This window comes from Schistocerca gregaria, chromosome 9 (genome assembly GCF_023897955.1).
Source record: "Schistocerca gregaria isolate iqSchGreg1 chromosome 9, iqSchGreg1.2, whole genome shotgun sequence".
In the NCBI taxonomy this organism is placed as follows: Eukaryota; Metazoa; Arthropoda; class Insecta; order Orthoptera; family Acrididae; genus Schistocerca; species Schistocerca gregaria.
The window spans coordinates 218,996,842-219,015,763 of record NC_064928.1 but is presented as its reverse complement, the minus strand read 5'-3'; the positions used below and the strand labels follow the sequence as shown (position 1 = coordinate 219,015,763).

At 47.0% G+C, this 18,922-nt stretch overlaps 1 protein-coding gene across 1 annotated transcript in view; it reads left to right on the top strand.

Moving 5' to 3' along the window:
• Window positions 1-7,076: 7,076 nt before the first annotated feature.
• The window catches only part of LOC126292004 (uncharacterized), an 807,472-nt gene continuing 795,626 nt past the window's right edge, over window positions 7,077-18,922 (top strand). The window contains exon 1 of the mRNA XM_049985788.1: window positions 7,077-17,078. Within this exon, the coding sequence (XP_049841745.1) occupies window positions 7,577-17,078 (9,502 nt within the window). The 5' untranslated portion in view covers window positions 7,077-7,576. The remainder of the gene's footprint in view (window positions 17,079-18,922) is intronic.

Genomic DNA, 18,922 nt, shown 5'->3' with positions numbered 1-18,922 from the left:
CGCCAGACACTTGCTGTCTTATATAGGCGTTGCGACCGCAGCGCCGTATTCTGCCTGTTTACATATCTCTCTCTATTTAAATACGCATGCCTGTACCAGTTTCTTTGCTGCTTCAATGTAGTAGCCAAGGCACTGAAACTTCCCATCATACTTCTTTTACGCCAATCCACGCAGCAAGGAAAAAGCACTGTTTGGACAGGGAAGTCGCTGTTTTCGACCCCTTCTTTTTTCTCCTTTATTTATAAGAAAACTATTGACCTACTGAGGGCGCTGCTTAATAACGTGTCAAGAGTGTTAATATCTCGATTCAAACCCAAGTTGCTCTGAAGCGGTCACTGCCATTCATCGAAGCCCTGGTGGGCTGCGTAAACGTTTCCGTATGAGAGGGCGCTTTGCACAAACAGGGAGTTTACGAAAACGCATCTGCACGTTGGAATAGTAATACACAGACAGATTTCAACACTGGTACACTCAGCTGTCCACCCGCAGATTTAACCTGTAGTTGTCGTGAATGATTCTACACTCTCCTGTAGAGTGTGCACTGACAAAATTACCTTGGCAGATTAAAACTCTGTGACGGAGGGGGACTCTAACCTGAGACGTCTACCATATGGGCCCCCTAAGCTCGACACGCCTTTACAGCTTTACTTCCGCCAAAGCTTCATCTCTTACCTTCCAAACTTCGCACAAGCTTTAATCGACCAGGAAGTTTCAGACCAATCACACTCCGCTACAGAGTCACAGGTTCCGGAAACATACACCAGGCTGTGAACAGACCAAATCTCAGCAGTATCCTTTCTCCCAGGAGTGTAGATCCCGCAAGATAGGCAGGAGAACGCCTGTGAATACTGTAAGGTGGGCAATTACAGGCTGATCCATTTGAGATGTCAGAAAAGTAAACGACCATACACAAGAAACCACAAAAATTTATTGGTTGATACCGCTACGCACACATGTAAAACAGTCAGAAGTTTGCGTCACAGCACAGCACAGCAGTAATCGACATGCCAGCCATTGCGAATGCGGCAGACGTTATACACTGAAGCGCCACTGAAACTGGTATAGGTATTCGTATTCAAATACAAAGAGATGTAGAATACGGCGCTACGGTTGACAAAGCCTATTTAAGACAGCAATTGCCTGGCTCAGTTGTTAGATCGGTTACAGTGCCACGTTATCAAGATATAAGTGAGTCTGAAGGTGGTGTTACAGTTGGCGCACCAGCGATGGGACACGGCAACTCCGAGGTAACGATGAAGTGGGGATTTTCCCTTACGACCATTTCACGAGTGTATGGTCAACATCAGGAATCCAGTAAATCGTCAAACCCCGACATCGCTGCGGCCGGAAAAAGATCCCTCACGAACGAGACCAACGACGACGTTTAGAGAATCGTTCGAGATGACAGAAGTGCAATCCTTCCGCAATTTGCTCCAGATTTTAATGATGGGCCGAGTGTCAGCGTGCGAACCACTCAACGGAACATCATCGATATGGGCTTTCGGAGCCGACGGCCCACTGGTGTACCCTTGACGACTTCCCGACCAAAGCTTTACGCGTTACCTGGACCCTTCAAAACCGACATTGGACTGTTGATGACTCGATGCATGTTGCCTGGTCGGACTAGTCTCGTTTCAAAAAATTGTACTGAGCGGGTGGATGTGTACGGGTATGGAGACAACCTCATGAATCCATGGATCCTGCATGTCAGCAGGGGAGTGTCCAAGCTGGTGGAGGCTCTGTAATAGTGTGGGGCGTGTGCAGTTGGAGTGATATCCGACACGTGATACGTCTAGGTACGACTCTGACAGGTGACACGTACGTAAGCATCCTGTCTGATCACCTGTATCCATTCATGTTCATTCTTCATCCCGACGAACTTGAGCAATTCCAGCAGGACAATGCGACCCTCCAACGTCCAGGATTGCTACAGAGTGGCTCCAGGAACACTCTCCTGAGTGTGAACACTTCCGCTAGCCACCATACTCCTCGCACATGAACATTACTGAGCATATCTGGGATGCCTTGCAATGGGCTGTTGAGAAGAGATCTCCACCCCCTCGTAGTCTTACGGATTTATGGACAGCCCTGCAGGATTCATGGTTTCAGTTCCCTTCAGCACTACTTCAGACATTAGTCCATGCCACACCGTGTCGCGACACTTTTGCGTGCTCGCGGGGGCCCTACACGACGTTAGGCAGGTGTACCAGTTAGTGGTCCACAGCAGAAACACCAGATGTCAGAAACGATTGTGCAGAGCACTTAGTTCATATCGCGAAGACTAAATGTGAGAAACCCAGTGTAGGGAGATTTCACAAGATACGGCAGTCAAAGTGAAAATTTATCCCACTACAAAATTTAACTGCATGAAATTTCCTACAAAAAGGTTCACTTCATTTTTTTCTGTAGAACTGAAACATAGCATTGGTACATATTAATTATTATCTCCAACGGTTGCGTATGTAGCGGCAATGCCAAGAGTCCGCAATTATACTACTGAACTGGTGTGTTCTTTCTCCTCTCTAGGCCGGTATATGTCACTTGCATCTGAGAACAGACCCAAGCGACGAGTTTTCATTTAAACGAGCAGCAACGTAGACTGGCGAATCGAGTGTGCAGGACATGGCGAGTTTGGGGATGATGGCATAGGACCCTATAGTGAGTTTAATTGGAGTATACAGAGCTCATTGTGAGCTCTAAGAGACACGGACCGTCTTTTGGCCTCGAGTTGTCAGCTGGAGACGTTTACGAGGCCCCACTCCGGCGTTTCCACCTCCACGGCCGCGGCACCTTCAAGAATAGCCGCTATGCTTTACGGCGACGACGGGCGGTCCACCTGCCCCGCCGTCCAGCGCTGTGCAGTTTCCGCCGGCAGCGGGCAGCGCGCCAGCGCAAACCAAAATAAACACGTCCAGCGGGCCGAGTGCGTACTCAACCTAGGGGCTACGAGACAGTCCCTCCACCTGTTGGCTCCTCCCCCTCCTCCTCGTAATAGCTACAGCCGCCGGTGCATGTCCATAACTCTGTAACACAATCGTCTGTTCATAATTTCTATGAGTTATCGAGCATTTCAGATTTATTTCTCTTTGTTATAGCCTGATGATGGTGCCAATAGCTGAAAGGAAGGGGAAAGTACAGCCGCTGTTGTGGTTGTCTTTCTTTCGAGGGTATGTAGCTCTACTGTACGGCTTAATGATGACGGCATCCTCTCGGGTAAAATATTCTGGAGGTAAAACACTCACCCAATCGGATCTCCAAGCTGGGATTACTCAGGAGGATGTCAACAGGAGAGTATTTGGAAGAACAGTTGAACAGTCTGGAGAGTGCTCTGAAAAGAGATTATAAGGTGAACATCAACACTAAAACAAGTGTATGTGTCTTCAGAGTCTTTCGTGATGGCACACGTGAATAAAACGTTCTCGGTTTTCCAGCCACGTCAGTTCGAATAAAATCCTCGAGCTTTCGATGGTCCTCTCTGCCATCGTCATCAGGCACTCATTGTCTGACACGTCTGCTTTTTTTTTTCTTTATTGTTATTTTGCTCCTCATGCAAGGTGGGCTGGCAGCGGAAAAGTTTACTCCGATCTTCAGCCACAAGCAGTACAATAAAAGAGAAAATGAAGACAGAAAAGTAACAGACTGGTTGTTAAAAAAACAGTAGACACAATAATTAAAAACATGAAGCCCTGCACACACGACGAAAAAACAAGAAAAACTGTCAACACTGTGCACAAACACTGATGATTCAGACGGTACACGTGAATGAAGGAGTATGGTGGCGAAAAACACTAAAGCACAAACACGACGGCACACACACCAAAACCTAATGGCGATGGTCTCCGGCACGCAAATGTCCACTTAACGTGTGCGAGTCCGGGGACCTGCAAGGAGGGGAAGAAGGTGGTGGAGGAGGGAGAGGGGAGAGCAATGATGCCAATGGCAGAGGAGATGGGGGGGGGGAGGAATTGAGGTATTGGGGTAGGGGAAGTCCAGGAGAGGACGGGGGAGAAAGGGAGGGGGTTGGGAAGGGGGAGAGAAGGGAGAGAGGGTGCCCATAGGAACAAACACAGGAAGTGGGACGGGAGTATCAAAGTTGGTAGGAAGGGTAGATAGAGGGGAGGAGGGCATCATCAGGGAGGGGGAGCTGGCGGAAGCCACCTTGGGAGGGAGTGTGGAAAGACGGAGAGCAGGTGGGACGTGGAAATACATGGGCGGCAGCGGACGGGGGTGGGAGAGGATGTGAGAGACAAGAGGGCGAGGGAGATGTAGTTTACGGGAGGTGTAGAGGATCCGTATCTGTTCCAGGAAAAGGAGGAGATGGGGGAATGGGATAAGGTCATACAGGATCCGCATGGGGGAGGGGAGACGGATGCGATAGGCGAGGCGAAGAGCTAGGCGTTCGAGGATTTCAAGGGATTTGTAAAAGGTAGGGGGAGCGGAGAGCCAGGCAGGGTGGGCTGTTACGGTCTCTCGCTTATATAGGCATGATGACATCATCAGCAGCCAATCAGATAGACCCAGTGTGGCGCGCATAAGTCGTCCCGGACAACTGGCGGAGCTATTGCCCGTGGCAGCACCGGTGACGTCACGTGGCGCCAGGGGCAGGCGCCACGTTTCAAACTGCCGCTCCCGCGTCGCCCATGTGTCTTTGCTTTCTTTCGATGTACAACGCCCGTCCCCATGCCCTGATTAGTGTGTATCCCTGGTCTCTGTTGAAATTGTTGTTTAACCGAATCTCGGCCGCTTCCTTTATAATGGAGTCTCAATATGTAGACGCATGAGCCAACACTTTTGTATTTGCGAACTGTACTTTATGTCTGTTTTCTGGGCAATGTTCCGCTATGGCCGACTTGTCAAGCTCCCGTTGTTTTATATGACGCTTGTGCTCAGTTCAGTTCTCCACAACCGTGCAAATTGTTTGTCCAATATACATCTTGCCACATTCACAGGGTACACCATACACACCGGACACTCGAAGAGCATTGTCGTCTTTAACAGGGCGCAACGTATCTCGTGTCTTGGGGGCGGGCCGGAACACTGGTCTCAGCCCATGTTTCTGCAGCTGACGTCCTAACTTACTGCTAGTTGCTCCACAGTATGGCAGGAATACAGTCCGTTTGGCCTCTTCTACTGACTCACCAGGTGTCTTTCATCGGCAGCCCTTGAAAGCGTTTGCGATGTCTCTTTTTCTGTACCCATTTTCCCAGAAAACAGGTTTTAAGTTCTGAAATTCAGACTGTAGGTGGTCGTCGTTCAAATGGTTCAAATGGCTCTGAACACTATGGGACTTAACATCTGAGGTCGTCAGTCCCCTAGAACTTAGAACTACTTAAACCTAACTAACCTAAGGATATCACACACACCCATGCCCGAGGCAGGATTCGAACCTGCGACCGTAGCGGTCGCGCGGTTCCAGACTGTAGCGCCTAGAACTGCTGGGCCACCCCGGCGGGCAGGTGGTCGTCGTCAGAGGTGATCTCGGCTCTATGAACAAACGTGTTCAGGACAGCTTTCGTGTGTACATGGTGGTAGAAACTATTGGCGTTCAACTACCGATCAGTGTGTGTTGGTTTCCGGCACACTGAATGACCAAGCTGGCCTCCTGCCTTCCGTTCAACCAAAACATCCAAGAATGGTACCTTGCCGTGCTTCTCCATCTCGACAGTAAATTTAATGTTGGGATAGACACCATTCATAAAACAAGGGTAATGCAATAAATCTGACAATGAGAGAATTCGGTTAGAAAATGGTACACTGAAAGTAGGAGATGAGTTTGGTCAGTAAAATAACTGATGGTGGCCGAGGTGGAAAGGATATAAATTAGAGACAGACACTTGAAAAAAACTGCATTTCTGAAAAAGAGGAATTTGTTAACATGTAATTTTAGACTGTTCGGAAGTCGTTTCTGAAAGTATTTGTCTGGACTGTAGTCTCGTATGGAAGCAAAACGTGGGTGATAAAAAAAAGCAGTTCAGACAGAAAGAGCCTTTAAGATTTTGAAATGTGGCACTGTAGTAGAATGATGATAAAAAACTTTATGATAAATGTTTACTTATGATCAAACTGGTTTCAAGGAGTCAAAACCACATCTTCAGGGATATATTTTTATTTCACGATTTAGCTCAAGTGATACCAGTAGATGACCCAACATTCTATCAGTTGTGTGGTTATTACTTGAAGTAAGTCATGAAATAGATAGTATCTCTGAAGACGTGGCTCTAACGCTCTAATTCGATGATGAATAAATATTTACTATACAGCTAAAGTGATCTTTTTCATCATGATGCCCACAAAATTAAATTTGCTGTAGAACAATGCTGAACATTGGATCGGTAGATCGAATAACAAATGAGGAATTGCCGAATCGAATTGGGGAGAAGAGGAAATTTTGATTAAAACAAGGCATCGGTTGATGGGGAAAATCCTTGGGAGACAAGGACATGCCGGTTTGGTAATGGAAGGATGTGTGTGTGTGTGTGTGTGTGTGTGTGTTGCGAGATGGGGAGTCATAATTGCAGGAGGAGAGGAAGTTTTGACTACAGCAAGCAGATTCAAATGTATGTAGGCTGCAGAACTTCTCTGGAGATGAAGAGGCATGTACAAGATTAGATTGGCATGCACAGCTGCGTCGATCTCGGTCTGAAGATCATAGCAACAGCATCGATAACTCGAAGTCAGTACTCACGTTGTTGAACCAAACGCTCTACAGACGAATGACTTGTTACTAACGAGTGTATTTTGACCAGGAGAATGACAAACTGACTGACATTTCCTCTGCTGATTATCATCTGTTTATGATCAGTTATCTATATCCATCCTTTATACCTTCCGCCCTCTCTTGTTGCTCCTCTCGCTACGTCATCCTACTAATATTCTACTTTCCTCTCTCTCTCTCTCTCGCTCTCCCTCCCTCCCTCCCTCCCTCCCTCCCTCCCTCCCTCCCTCCCTTCCTCCCCCCCACCCCCACACCCACAACCCCCCAAACACACACACACACACACACACACACACAATATTTTGTAAAGAAATTTAATTTTATCTCTATTAATTAACAACCATCGTTTCTTCTAGGTTAGCGCCGCCAATATTTGCCAAGTTGGAAAGTTGAAGACATACCTTAGCTCTATTTCCCGCAACCCTTATACAAAGCCACAGACCTTTCGTCGGCAGTTTCCAAATTGGAGCTCTTTCACAAGAACGCTATTACTGTGCTGATCGTATTACCAGCGAGAGACAGCGACGAATTAGGAATGCAGTTAGTTACCAGCAGTTACACGACGGCGAACATACAAGATGCGCGTCATGTGAGTGACGTAGGGCTGTTAATGGTCAACTGTAGTGCATTACGCTTACAGAAACAGTATCTACTTCAAAGGCATTGTAGTAGTACTTTGTCATTGTAAGGGTAGTGTAGAGTGTGGGGTGACACTTCTGTATATTTCGATCTACCAGTCCAGCAGTCAACATCAAGTTTGGGAATTTTCAGTGCATCTTTGTGGACCTAGACTCGCGTTCGGTTGAGTGAAGGGACCGCTGTAGGAGGGAGGATCTGGTGGCACGGTGAGCGCCCCGGTCGATGAGCAAGCTGCTGTGCTCGTGCGCGGGCCGCCGCCGCCGCAGACGCGCCTCCTCTTCGTCGTCGAGGACGCCGACACCGACGCCGCGCGCCCAGCGGCGCCGCAACTTCCCCCGCGACGACGTCCTCAGGGTGCCACCGGGCTCCAAGCGGGGTCCGCAGCCGGCGCCCCGCGTCGTCCACCCGTTCCCCGACGTCGTCGCTGGCCAGCTGGGACCTTCCGACACGCGCCAACCTCCGCAACTGACTCGGCCCCAAATTCCTCGCTCTCCTCTGAGTATCCCCCCAGAATCTCTGGAATGCAGCCCACTGCCACCCGCAGACACGGAACCCAGCGCGCCCACGGAGACGGAGCTGAACTCCCTGCGCTCCTCCACGTCAGACGAGGGCTCGTTACCCATGGCCTCTAGAGAGAGACTGGCACGTTCTAGGGAGACGCTGCCTGTCGACGCCGACGCGTCACAGTTGGCGACTTCCAGCCCGACGCGGGCCAGCTGCGATTCTCTGAGAAAGACTCCGTGTGGAAGCGCGGGTGCGGTAGACGATCCCTGCTGTAAAGACAGCGGCGAGGTGTGGGTCAAGATGGATCCGTCCTCGGCAGTGCTCCCGCGACGGAAAATTTCGGGAAGGTCCCCGGCTACGTCTGTCGATCAAGTGTGGTCGAAGGCGGGAGCGAGGAGGCGCCTGCACGACAGTGGCACTGCCTGGTCGACAGAAGATTTCACGGGTCGAGGAGATGACGACATATGGGTCAGAGCCAAGACTTCGTCGGCGGACATGAAGCCTGCTGACGCACAGGCACAAGAAATTAAGCCGGTTGTGAATGAGAGACTATCGGCTGATCGCTTGCATTCTGTTGCAGATGGCCCTGGACCCAGCTCTCAAGGGACCAAAGGAAAGAGTTTAACTATAGATCGCAGCAGTGCAGTCAAACTCAAGCCAGGAGCAAAGGAAGACAGAAGCTCTTTCCTCAACTGGCTGTGGACACTGTTCAGGAGCAAACGGAAGGATGCAAAGGATGAAACTGACCCAAGCGGCAGCAAAACTCAAAAAGAAGCTAATGCTACATATGAAACCAGTGTTTTGCAGAGTGAGAAAAAGACTGACCAGAAAGAGAAAAAGATACTTGGAGAAGCTGCTCGGGCTGTTCTCACTGGAAGTGACTTCAGACTGATTGACGATGATGGTGGTCGTGGTGATGTGTATGCGGATGCTTGTGACGGTGGGGTGCTTCCAGATGCTGCTAATAAACAAGGTCTAGATGACACTGTTATCAATCCAGTAATTGCCAAGAGACTAGATGACATTGATGAGGTCTTACAGGCCGTGTATGAGCGAAATATTGCATATGGAAGGTCTGTCAGTATGCAGCGCCTGGAGGTTAATGCAGGCCACAAATACCAAAGAGATTCCAGAGAAAGTAGCAGGGAAGCTGATGGGGATGACAAGTCCTCAAGCCACCTGTCTTTGTGCAAAGTAGGAGAAACAACAGTACTGTTGTCAGAGGGCAACAGTTCACACAAGTACCATGAAAAAAAAATCAGTGTGGGATCGTCTTCGCCGTCCAGCTATTACAGCCATTCTCGTTCTGAATCAGAACTGACAAACGATGACGAATTTTTGGCTCTGGGTACTCCTCCACACCCGCCCAAAGTGAAGCCGTCACAGGCTGGTTACATGAGGCTGAGTGAACCGAATTTCAGCAATGCAGAATGTGCAAGGTTTAAAGTAGGACGTTTCCTCCAGCAGAGCAACGATGAGCAGTGGTTTGGGCATTCTGATCAGTCGTTAGAAGGCAAAGTGGCTGGACAGCCTGAAGCCATTAGTGGTACAGGTGATGTCAGCAGCACAGCCGTACCAGATCACGGATCTGCGGCTGTGGAGGATAAACTTATGAAGATAACTACTGGCTTTGAAGCCGATGTTCGTGCAATTAGACAGAATATCGAGCACTGTTTGGCCTCAGCTGAGCAAGCTTCTGTAGGTGAAGCAAGTGCTGCATTTATCTCGATGGAGAGCAATTGTCCCAGAATCTTACAACAACCTACAGTGCCTGCCCTAGTTGTGTCTGAAGAAGCAGAAGACAACGATCGCGACCTGTGTGGTTTCACAGATGATGGTCTGGATGACATCCTGAAAACTTCAACCACCACTGAGATGGAAGCAGACGAATGGGCAGGCTTTGATCCAGCTGCATGGTCACGCGAACATGGATTTGCAGTCCCAGCAGATTCTGCTTGCTACACGAGCATCTTACCATCTGGGAAGAAGCTGGTGGACGTGAGGCAAGGCGAAGTGGAGGGTGCTGCTAGAAATGAATCCTGGGCAGACATCCAGAGGGCGCTGCAAGAGCTGGTAGATAGCCAGGACTCTGCACTGATCCAGGAGCTCAAGAAGACACCTGGAGATGAAACACTCCTGGCACCTCTCTTAGAGGAAACAGATCTTACTATAAGAGAAGACGTACCGCCTCTGGAAACTGGAGTAATGTCTGCAGTCACCACCTCCCCAACTCCTCATCAGGCGTTAAGCGTGCAACAGGTGCAATCAAAGGATAATGACATCCCACAAACTGATGTTACTAAAATCAGCGATTTAGTGTCTACTGACGCCACAAAATCAACAACTACAGTCAATGTCTTCCCTACGATTCACCCAGTCGAAAGTAGTGACCAGGTTCAGTCGAAGGATGATCAGAGCCTACGCAGAGAAGGTGTAACAGCTCCAAAAGACTCTTTCTGTGATTCGAATTTCGTCAGCAGAAAAGAAGAGCCAAAGGCTGGAACTCAACTAGCGTTGCAGCCACAGTTTCAGGAAGTGCCCCCTGTCACAGGATCTTCTGTTGTATCTCCAGTAATGAAAGATCCAATAGGCTCAGAGAATGTTAAAGCCTTTTTTGATGAAGCATTGGACAGATCAGAGCTACCTGTGCAGCCATCAGAAGAATTTGTCGTAGATGTAAGGTGCATCAGACAAGGAGAAGCTAAACCGTCTGCAGAGAATCTGCAGTCAGTTTCCTCAGTAAACGTTTTCACTCTTTCTGATGAAACCTTAAATAATTTACGATCTGCAGCTCAGAACATGAAGAAAAGTACCGCCCTAGAACTCATAGCACCAAGTGAGGAGTTGTTTGAAGATAAGATGATGGTGTCAGAGACTCCCTCAGTAGATTTATTGGAAGACTTGCCTGTTGCTCAAGGAAGAGCTGTCACTCAGACAGACACAATAAAAGGTATAACCATTAATATGGCTCCTCTTAAGACATTGGATGCCCAAAATACAGCGTCTAGTTCGCAGGAGAAATTCATTCCTGGACTGTTTAACGTTGACTGCACAGCTGAGCCTCACAAGGAGACTGAGGTTTGTTCCGACATCCTCACACTTACAGAAACAGTTCCTACATTTGCTCGAGATTCTGACTGCTCAGGACTAACAAGTGTGATACCTTATGACTCGAATTTGCAGAAGTCGTTAATTTCTTCAGAGTCAAAAGAAAATGATGACAGAGACAAAGCTGATAGTGTGTCGCTAGAGAGATGTCAACAGTTAGGAAGAGAGCACTTCTCATTGATAGATAAAGAGGAGCAGGATTGGTTTGGTCCTCACATAACAAAGGATTCAGAAGTGTTGCAATGGAAGAAACCCCTACTGGAATCTGCAGGTGCCTTAGATGAAACTTACACTTCCAAAGCCATTGGTACTTTTCTTAGCGGAGATCTTGTAAAGGAGGAGGAAATCAATATTCCAGTTACAGCAGAGAAAACAGCTTTCGCAGAGAATTTAATGCCTGACCAATCAGATAATTTGATTAGCAAACTGGCAGATACTTCATCAGACACAGTTTGCAACATTGCTGGAGAATATGGACTTTTGAGTGCATCAGTACCCAGCATGCTGTATGAGCAGAGTCGACAAGATGTGGACAGTAAAATGCCACAAAGTCACAGAGGCAGACTTATGACACATGGGCACCAATCAGCCTCAGACTGTCAGCCTCAACACAAAGTAGCTGATGTAGGTACTCCAGATAGAAGTATGGTTAGCCAACTGTTTGATGCCACTTGGCAAGCAGCACAAAGTGAAGAGGAAGCTGCAAATATCATGGACACACCGACTGCAGTTTCACCGTCATTAATATACCAATCGAATGAAGCAGAATTTTTGTTGGATCCCATTGCTTTATCTCGCCAGCACAGTGAGAAAGCTGAGTCTTCTAGAAAATCTGGGTCACCATATGATGTGCTGGAAGAATTTGTCCAAGTATCAGCATCTAACCAGATCTATAATTTGAGAGAACAATCTCATGATCTTAGAGATATTGCAGATCAGCTACAGTCTCTAAAAGAACAATCTCTTTCTTCTGAAGATACCAAAAGCCATCTAAATAGTTTGAAAGAACATTCTGACGTTTTTAATGACGTAGCAGATCTACAGAACTCTAAAGATAAAACTAACGATTTTGAAGGTATTGTAGGACAGGATTCAGAAGGATGGCCTGTTAATGAAAAGGATCAGTCCAATGCGCTCAGAATCAAAATGGGTAAGACTGTAGACACAAATAAGAAAGCAACCTCTCGAGATATTTCCACAGAATCAGTATGGTTATCTTTGGACAGAAGTCTGGAAGACCTCAAAACACCGGCTGTATCATTCCCTCCTGGTCTGTCATCAACATCTGCTCTATTGCCAAGTGTTGATCCATTACCAGATATGCAGCTGCTGGATTGCTTAGATAGTGATGACTCCAAGCGTTCTGACACAAAGAAGAACAAGATAGAAGATCCTTTCATGCCATCATATAGCATGCCCCAGAAAGATGAGACCACTATGGAAAAATCTAACGATATGTTCTATGGGTCAGATGGAAGGGACGTCCTGAATACTTTAGACTCAGCTTGGTTCCCATCAGAAGATGAGTTTTTTACAGGACAATCATCTACAGATATGAGATGTGATAGTGACACGCCCAAAGATACAATGCTGCCTCCTGATAAAGTCAGTGGCTCACAACAGGCAACAGATTGGTGGTCTGAGAAAGGATTTGATTCACTGAGTCCGATCAGAGAGCAAGGTTTCTCGTTCACTGGAGACATTAAGTCAGAAGCTCCACAGCAATGGGACTCATATATCTGGACTGGTGAATTCCAGCCATCGAATTCTTCCTCCTCCACTCCAACTGACATTTCTAAGACTTTTTCTGCCGACAACGCACAAGAAGACTATGGTAAAGTTCCAGATCCATTCGCAATTTCCTCTAAGGGAAGCGCCTCAGTCATCACAGTAGAAAACAAGGAACTTCAGCAGAAACAACGTGATGAGCTGTTAGATGAAAAGAATACAAAATCATCTACCCAAGCAGGTTATTTCGAATTTGGTGTGCCGAAGACAGCATTACCTTCAACAGCTACCTCACAGTCTCCAGAAGAATCACTGTATGTGGAACAGCAGAAATCGCAGTCTATTTCTGTGACTGGGCAGTCATTGTCTGATGAGTCTGCTGGATCAGTAAATAATATAGGACACAAAGCACCAGTTTTAAAAAGCGATACTACAACATGTACCAAAAACGAAGCTACAAATGGAGATCCGGTGAACAATTACAGACCCTCATTCACAAAGAAACAAGAAATGCACGTGACTGCAGTTCCTCTGGAAATTAATCCTCCAAAACACCTCCATGTGACAGGTGACACTAGTGCAGCCTCACCATCTTCCAAAAGTGTTCATGAAGTGGAACAGAGAGAAGCTGATGATTCTCAGACTCTTGGATCAGTCGCAGAGGTCAAGGTGTCAGCCGAGGAGATTTCTGTTAGTTCTCATTCCGACTCTCCTCCTCCCTTGGTAGACGTTTCGCCACTGCACACTGCAGACAACTCAAGCCTACCTGAAGTTCCTGGTACAGTAGTCGAGAAGCAGCAACATTCTGATCACCATGCACCTCAAGGCTCTACAGCACCAGCCTCTGCTGAACAGATAGATACATCACATATCAAATCAGCAGAACCCCCTGTTTCCTGTGAGCTCAATCCAGCTGAAGTAGGTGCAGATACCAGCTGTCCTAGTAATAGTGAACAGGGTGTGAACAGTAAACTTGTGCATCCCACAAAAGAAGCTTCCACAAGTACAAAGGCTTCTAGTGTTTCATCGACCGAGGATGATGGGACCATCATCAGAACTTCAGAAAAATCAGTGCAATCAGGAGACTCTCCACTAGAGACTGATAGCTACTCTGAAGATAGCGTCTTTTTGGATGATGAGGAAGGTGGAGACGTTCTGGGAACAGCAGGCTTCATATTGCATCCCATAACAAGGCAATTGATAAGGCGTTCATCATCGGTGACATCGGAACCTCCTCCGAGTCCAACTATAGCAGTTGGTCCATTGGCTGTCACGCCAGAAAACACAGAAGAGAAGCTTGTTGCAAATACAAGTGGTGGGCACGTGTTCAGAGAGGATGAGATGAGGGAGAAGCCTCAAAGTGCAGGCAAAGCAGATGCAGTAGTGAAACCTCCATCAGCCGAACGTAGAGAGTCAGTCGTTCTGGAGAAGATAACGGCACTTAAACACCACATATCCGAAGGTATTCAGCACGGCAAGGACAGTGTTTATAGCACTGAGAGGAAGCTACTGGAAAAGGTTCAGTCGTGGATAGCTCCCGCCGAGAAGCCACCAGGAAAAGGAACAGAAAAAGTTATTGCTGAAGAGGAAGATGTCGTTGAAAATAAGCAAACTGGACCAACGGCATCAGATACGTTAGAAACAGAGAGAGGAAAAAGCACTATTACTACTACTGAACTTGAAAACAAGATTATTAAGCAACAAGACGAGAAAGTGGAATTATTCCAATCACCATCTCCAGGTACTTCTGAATCAGAAACCAAAAACAAAGCTGCTGGGAATCAAGATGAGAAAGTAAATCTTCCTCAGCCATCGTCTCCAGGCGTTGAGAATGAAATGGTGAGGAGTGTGTATGCAGGACCAGCTCTCAAAATATATGACACACTGCAAGCAACTTCCCCTCCAGAAGAAATAAATGTAGTTGTAGATAATAATCTCAAAGAAGTCTCTGTTGGTAATATGTTAGCAGGAAACAGAGCTGCCAAAATAGAAGACAAACTGCAAGCAACATCCGCTCCAGAAGAAATAAGTGTAGCTCTAGACAATAATCTCAAAGAATGTTCTGTTGGTAATATGTTAAAGGAGAACAGAGCTACCATGGAAACATTTCCTCTAACTCCCGAGGGAGATACTATCATTGAAATGGAAGACTTTGAATATGAAACAATTGTAGTAGACAGAGATCCATTGTTAGGCCAGGAGTTCACAATTCTGGTGAAATCAAGCAGTGACTCGGAACATTCCAGTTGTCACTCGAAAACTGGAGTCACATCGCCCAAGAGATTGCAAGCATCTGATTCCAACGTAGGGACGTCAGTATTTCCCAAAAATGAGTCACCCTCCTGCCTAACAGGTCACCCCAAAAACACAGAAGCAGATAGTCACTGGACTACAGATTCTTCTAGCAGTCCAGTGGGTTCTGACCACGATATCTTCTTTGAAGACATCCCTCAGCAGTCTCTGGAGTATGGAAGCCAAACACCAAATCCATTTATGTACGAAGAAGACGGAAGTGACTTTGCGGATGTCGAGTGCGGAGACAGTTCCCGCCCTGCTACGTCATCCTCAGACGACTGGTACTTCAGCACCAGCCGGTCTGTAGATGGAGGTCTGGCTATCAGCTACGGTCCCCCATCTAATGCCAGTTCCAGAATAGACCTCAGGAAGCTGGATACCATGGATACTACTGAACAAGGGAAATGTGGTAAAGAGAATGATACGAAGGGGGAAGACGACATTCTCCATGCGACACATCTACAAGTACCTGGAAATATTCACAAACAAGGTTTTCTGGAAGTACAACATGCAGACCTGAAACCATTTAGCGGCGAAGTGTCCCCAGGTGGTAGATCTTGTGCATCCTATGACGGTCCAGATTACTACGACATCGAGAAGCGGATCGATAGTGTCCTGAAAAGAATCGATGCTCTTCAGGAATCTGACCCAACATTTCGTGAAACCGATAGTGGTACGAGTGGGACCAACCCCTTCGACATGAGTGAGGACGAGTGGCTGTGCATGCAGTCTGGAGTGCCACAGGAAGGATTTGCGGAACTGCCAGAGGAGCCGACTGTAGAGGGGTGTGGGAGCACTGTCGATGAGGATCGACGCTTCCTCGAAGAAACGTACCTGAATACCGGAAAAAAGTCGGGTCGACTCCAGCGAGTCTGCACGAGGCAAAATTTGGACGGAAAAGAAGATCTTGACGCCAATCCATTTTCCGATGTAGCTGACCGCTATATACCCTCATCTGGGTCTGTGATATCATCAACCGGAAGTATACCAGAAGCTAGTTCAGATTCTGGCGACCAGGACAAGAACAGCAGCAGTAATCCATTCCTCCAGACAGTCTACGAGAAGGGATTACTGTCACAGTCAGCATTATCTATCGATTTGCCCAACCCATTCCTGTACACAGAGGCAGAAATTAGGGAACAGCTGAGGAGGGCTGGGTTCTCCAGCGAGGAGGAGATTTTCCCACTGTCTCCGCCTGGAGGCACCGTTTCCGAGGCCAGCTCTGGAGTCGCTGGTGACAGATCCTGCTCTCCAGACAGCAGCTCCAGTGACAGCAGTGACGGGACGTTGGTTCCAGACCCTCTCCCTCTCCTCCCAGTACCGACTCAGGAGATGCTGTTGCCGGACAGGAGCCCTGATAGTAGGACGCTAACTCTCGAGGACGTTTCAGCCCACAAAGAAACTGAATCAACAGAGAGAGATGTGGACAGCGGGAGGTCTTCCAAAGAAGCAGGAGGAGTAACTGAGGAATCTGCAAGAGGAGCAGGGATTCAGGACGCAAGGAGTACGAATCTCCCAGATGTAGTATCCAAAGAGGTCGATACAAATCCAACCACGGGTTACAGAGGTGTCCACAAAGAACCTTCATCAGATCTAGAGAAACGTCAGATTGCGAGTGGTTTGTCCTGTCAGGTTCGTACGCCAGTTGACGTCGATCCTAGCAAGTTAGCCATTAAAGTGAGCGGCTTAAGTGTTCGAACTGAAACAGGATTGCAGGCTCCTTCCAGGTTCTCTGTGTCTTTGGCTGTGCAAGACCCGAGTCTTCAACAAGTGGGAAGTACTTTAAAAAGTGACAGTTGTGTTTTTCCAACTGATTACAAACCGTGTACTAGCGTTGATAATAGTGCGAAAGAGAATTTCCAGTGTCGACTGCCCAAGGATCCAACAGAGAGTGTGGTTAGCGAGTTGCCGGACTTAGTAGGTACCGTGTGTAGTGCTGTGGCCGAGGGCGGCAGTCAAGATTGTGGTAGTGGTGGTGGTAAACCGTTATTACCACTGGACTTGGACGGGACGTCGACCCAGCAACAAGTGCTGCGAGAGGGAGCAACGAACGAAACGTCGAACGATGGAAGCCAGCAGGACGATGGAGGTTTGTGCTTGAACTGTGTACGGTGTGTTGTGTGTCCCACACGGCATGGAGTGCCAAAAGAAATAAAAATATTTCCTGCTAACATGTACCCTACGTAGTTAGAAAGCCGTGTGCCTCTTTCTGTCACTGCATGTTGCCTCGCCGCTGACACTAAAATTAAAATCCGTTAAACATCTGCTGCATTTGCACCAACACTCAACACATCTGCACCAAAGTGTTCTGCAGTGGGACTTTTTTACGGCACGTGTTTTAAGGTTTCCTTCCGTTCCTGTTGTGGACGCAGAAGGAAAAGATTCTTAGTTTGTATGCCTGTTTGTCAGTTGTGATTAGTCTACTTTTATTTTCACAGTCTCTGCGGTATGGATGGACAGAGAACTGAAAAATATACGTAAACACTCACTGGAAGATGGTCCGCGCCACTTTTCATGGCGGATTTCGTCCACTTTTGCGGTACATGCAGGGCTTGGCCAGAAATGAATGTCAGAAGTGCGAGGTCCAGATGGCCAAACGTTTCTTATCATTTTGATAAAATACTTGAAACCGAAAGAAAAGTTGGGATTGCAAATAAATTTTCAGGAAGGCATTATAGCTAAGGCATACTCGAGAACTTCCTACATCAAAGTAGCTGTTGTTATTGTTTTGTAATTGATGATTTACACGTGCTGATGTAATATTCATTATAAGAACAGGAGAAACCGTAATTTACTTGGCATTTGCACACGCTATAAGCGCCATAATTTTACCTGTACAGTTACTTACAATTCCTTCTTAAAAACTTATTTGTAGTGTCCTCCTGGACAAGTAAATAAACCCTTTCTTGGAAATTTATCTGAAAGTCTTAATTTTCCTTTACGTTTCTTTCCCAAACCTTTTTATGAAAATTAATGACCATAAATAATCAAAAAACATTAAGTATTATCTCGGTTTATTTGCAGTGTAGTTAAGGTAAAAATAGAAAACAAAACTAGCTTTCGCAGAGGGATTCGACCCTACGACCTTCTGAGTACCTTTCTGTACTCTTCCCGCTTCACCGATAGCCGGCACGGTAGCTCAGCGTGTTCGGTCAGAGGGTTAGCTGCCTTCTGCAATAAAAAAACTGAGTGAATGGATCAATAACGAACTTCAATGGGCGTCAGGGCACGTCCGCCACGAACAATTGCAACGAACGATAACAAACAAAATGAGATTAAAAAAAGAGAGAGAAAAAAAACCGACCACTTCCTGGAACTTAGCCCAACATCAGTGGTTAATGTCTCGCAATAACACGCGCCAAAAATACAGAGAGTATCGAAAAGGATCTCCGATTTTTTTAAAATCATAACTATTATGTTACTTGACACAAGGTTTGTGGTCCATTTCTCTTTGCCGAGAACACTGTTACAAGAAGCACGAATCTCGATATGCTTGGGAACTTTCTTTTCCCATGGCTGGAGACTGATTCGAACAACTTCGTTTACCAACACGATGGGGCACCGTCACACTGGTTTCTGGAAGTGCGGTAATTCGTAAATCAGAGGACTGCTGAACGATGGAACTGTCGCACTGGACCAAATGATTCAGCCTTACATTATTCGCCTCCAAGGTCACCGGACCTGACTGTGCGTGATTATTTCTTGTGGGGTTTTATAAATGACTCTGTTTATGTGCCTCTGTTACCAACAACAATGAATAACATAAGACGTAGCATAACAGCAGCTGTGGAAGCTGTTACTCAAGACATGCTCGCTGCAATGTGGGTACAATTTGGATGCCGCATTGTCATATGCCGTGCATCTCAAAGGGAACACCTATGAAAAGGTATGAAAAACAACTTTTTCAGTTTCCCGTTCCTGAAAAAACAAAAT